Genomic DNA, 3,150 nt, shown 5'->3' with positions numbered 1-3,150 from the left:
GCCAACCCATTATTTTCACACAGGTCCCCAAACAGCACGGGAAAGCACCGTCCCTCAGTAGCAGCTCAAACACTGTGCTTGCAGTGATGACAGAGCCTCTCCCTGGGGTTTCTCCAGAGCCATGTGAGGCAATTGTAAGATTCTGTGGTTTTCTTTTGAATGTTCAGGAGTTGCAATAGCCAGGTACGGTTTGGGATGGGAAAGCAGTGAGCTACAGCTATTGTTTATGAAGCAGCATTAATGTATTCTGGACATCACAGATTCGGTGGAAAATACAGACCCTGTTTCAGGTTGCTTTTAAGCTCGCTCTGTTTCAGATTAAATAGTTCAGACGTGTAACAAATGGGATGAAATTGATGGCAGAGAATACATGGTATAGGAAGCTGAAGAAATCCATTTCTGTGAATACTCAATATTGCTCACATGTCCTTACCAATACCACAGTCTAGATTTCAGAAAGCAGTAATCTGCAAAGCCTGATGTTACTGTGTCAGCCAACCAGTAAATATTAATGTAGTGATTTGGTATCATCACAGCTTCTGTGAACACACCATACTGAAATGAATCTTGCTGGGTCAGCCCACTTCCACCAGCCCCCAGGCTGGGTTTATTAAACTGGAACACAGCAGACACACAGTTTCTGTAGGTAACATTGAGAGTCACCTACATGTGACTTTCCTCATTTCACAACCCACACTCCTACCCCTAAAACTACACATCCTTTACCCACAGAACCATTACCTCACACCCTTTTGTTTCCTTTTCTTTTAGACTGAATCTATTAAGCCACTTAAAAAAAAAAAAAAATATTCCCTAGTACACTGTTACACTCTTATCTCCGGTTGTAGTACCAGGAAGGTGTGCTGGGGCAGAATCAGGCGCAATGGAATTCGCTGTGGGGAAACCCGCTGATGACAGTGGAACCCGCCCGTGGGTGAATTCCCGTGGCTCCTGCCACCCCTTTATAAGCAGGTGGAGGTGAGGCAGGGCTGGCAGGGCAGGCAGGCAGCAGCTGAGCACTCGGTGGAGCACGGCAGTGTGTGTGGAGCGGGAATGGCTGGCTTTAGCAGCAAGAGCACGGTCCTGGTCTCCCTGCTGGGGCTCCTGGTGCTGCTCCTGTGCAGCCCCTCCGAAGGTGAGTGAGCTCTGGGTTCTGTCAGGAGGGAGCTGGATAGCTGGGGTGGGGGGGCTGAACAGCAAGTACCTGGAGAGCACGGCAGGTCGGGCCAAATGGGTTTTATTCACTTTGCTGTCTCCCTTCGTCCCAGCACACAGCAATCACGACTGCTGCCTGTCTTACACCAAAGTGCGTCTGCCTCGCTGGGCCCTGAAGGGTTACACTGAGCAGCTCTCCAGTGAAGTCTGCGATATCCCTGCAATCATGTAAGTCGCTTTTCAGAAGATCCTCCAGTTTTTCCGATGTGTTTTAACCTTAGGTTCTCTGTTTGGGCAGAAACAATTACCTGAATGATTTTTCTTGCTTTTTCAAAAAGCTAAATTAACTGAACAAATTGCATATAATACCTGTAAACAAAACACACAGCCTCTAGTTGACAGGGACAGCCATACAATGGCAATAATAAATCTGACTGTTTAGGAATCAGCTGTGCAAACAAAGACATGTTTTGTCTCCAGCTGAGGGCTGCTCCAGCCAACACAGGGTGTTCCCTTGCCAAGACCTGTTAGCAGACACATAAGTGATAAGGGTTCTTTTAATTCACAGGGATCGGATTTCCTTCTCCACAAGGTTTTGGCCCCACTAGGTGTTGATCTGTCACCTTAGCTTGACAGCGACTAATCTCCTTGACCTCACAAATTATTTCTGGTTAGCCAGCAAAGGTCTTTGTCCGAGTGGATCAAATAAATTGAACACAAATTTATGGTGCAAACAATGATCCCTGAGACTGAAGCAGCTATTGCATTTAAATTTCATTGGGTGTTTCTTTTTGTTCACATAATATTGGAGGAGTTTGCAGTATCCCATATATGAATGGCATTTACAAAAGCAGTTGTTATTCATTATATAGAGTAACTATGACACATTTTCTTTTTTTCAAAATATATCTTCACAGTATTTACTAGCAGGGATTTCTAATTATTTACTGATTTCTTTATCATTATTTCTTTTCCAGCTTCCACACCAACAGTGGGCTGAAGGCCTGTGCAAATCCTAAGGAAGGCTGGGTGAAGAAGTATCTTCTTTTCCTCAGGTAGGAATCTAAACACCTAAATACTGACAGGCTGATGAAAACAGGCCATGTGTGAAAGCTTATTTCTTACATCTCCTGAATGCTACTTCTGATGGCTCTGGTGAACACATTTGTCTTTCTATCTCCTGTCAGAACTGGCTACTCCTTCTTTGAGTCTTCTCAGGGACAGTCACGTTACGTGTCCCTTTTTCTACCTGAACTATTTTCTCAGAGAAGAAACCTATAGCTGGCCTGGGGCTGAGGTTTTTATTCATGTGTGTCCTCTCTTTCTTCCAACAGCCACAAGCTCAAGAGGATGTCAGTCTGATATTGTTCCCAGCAAGGAACCAAACAGGGACATGGCTGAAGAACCACCAGGTGCAACCTCTTGGTGGAGATTGTGTTGTACACTGTTGTGTGCTTACCCTCCTCTAACTCAGGCTTCTTTGGAACCGTTGAGCCTCTCCAGTCGATTCATATTGCATCGCTGGTTTGCTTGAATTAAGCATTTTGTTACAGTTTCTATTTTTACTAATAAGTGCACTAATATATGACATGATATTATTTAGTAAAGGCTACATTAAGCTGTTGTACAGTATGAATTTTATTTGGTTCATTGCATGTTGTTTTTGTTTTGTTCCGTGTGTGTAAAGTGGGTTATTTATTCTGTTTATTTTATTACTGCCTGGTGCCAAAATGTTTCCTTTTAGCTGTAGTTAGCATTATAATACTTCTTGAGCTATTGTTAAACAAAGTCTGCCTGTGGAAAAAAAAAAAAGGAAATTGCAGCTTAAAAAAATAAATGTTAAAATCAGCACTCTCTGTGTGATATGTTTATTTTTTCAATTGAAAAACCTGACTTCCCCCTGAAATTAATTCTTTTGCTTATGAGCCTCCAGCTGAAACAATTACACAAGTGTGTTGACACCTGTTAAAGGCACTTTCCACCTTGATCACTTTG

General features: G+C 43.2%; 1 protein-coding gene across 1 annotated transcript; it reads left to right on the top strand.

The window, feature by feature from the left end:
- Window positions 1-1,053: 1,053 nt before the first annotated feature.
- CCL20 (C-C motif chemokine ligand 20) lies at window positions 1,054-2,944 on the top strand. The gene is made up of 4 exons (XM_050307942.1): window positions 1,054-1,135; window positions 1,269-1,383; window positions 2,133-2,210; window positions 2,490-2,944. Exons 1-4 carry the CDS (start codon window positions 1,054-1,056, stop codon window positions 2,515-2,517), a joined length of 303 nt encoding a protein of 100 aa, XP_050163899.1. The 3' UTR covers window positions 2,518-2,944.
- Window positions 2,945-3,150: the final 206 nt, after the last annotated feature.

Source organism: Myiozetetes cayanensis, unplaced genomic scaffold (genome assembly GCF_022539395.1).
Source record: "Myiozetetes cayanensis isolate MyiCay16 unplaced genomic scaffold, myiCay2020 scf13, whole genome shotgun sequence".
NCBI lineage: Eukaryota > Metazoa > Chordata > Aves > Passeriformes > Tyrannidae > Myiozetetes > Myiozetetes cayanensis.
The sequence above is the reverse complement of the archived record's forward strand: the minus strand, read 5'-3'. Positions and strand labels throughout refer to the sequence as shown.

Excerpts from the sequence above, each read along its gene's own strand:
- CCL20 (XM_050307942.1), top strand. The coding sequence starts at position 1,054 with ATGGCTGGCTTTAGCAGCAAGAGCACGGTCCTGGTCTCCCTGCTGGGG. Across the intron at positions 1,384-2,132 it reads TGCGATATCCCTGCAATCAT|CTTCCACACCAACAGTGGGC; the intron begins GTAAGTCGCTTT and ends TTTCTTTTCCAG. Across the intron at positions 2,211-2,489 it reads AAGTATCTTCTTTTCCTCAG|CCACAAGCTCAAGAGGATGT; the intron begins GTAGGAATCTAA and ends TTCTTCCAACAG.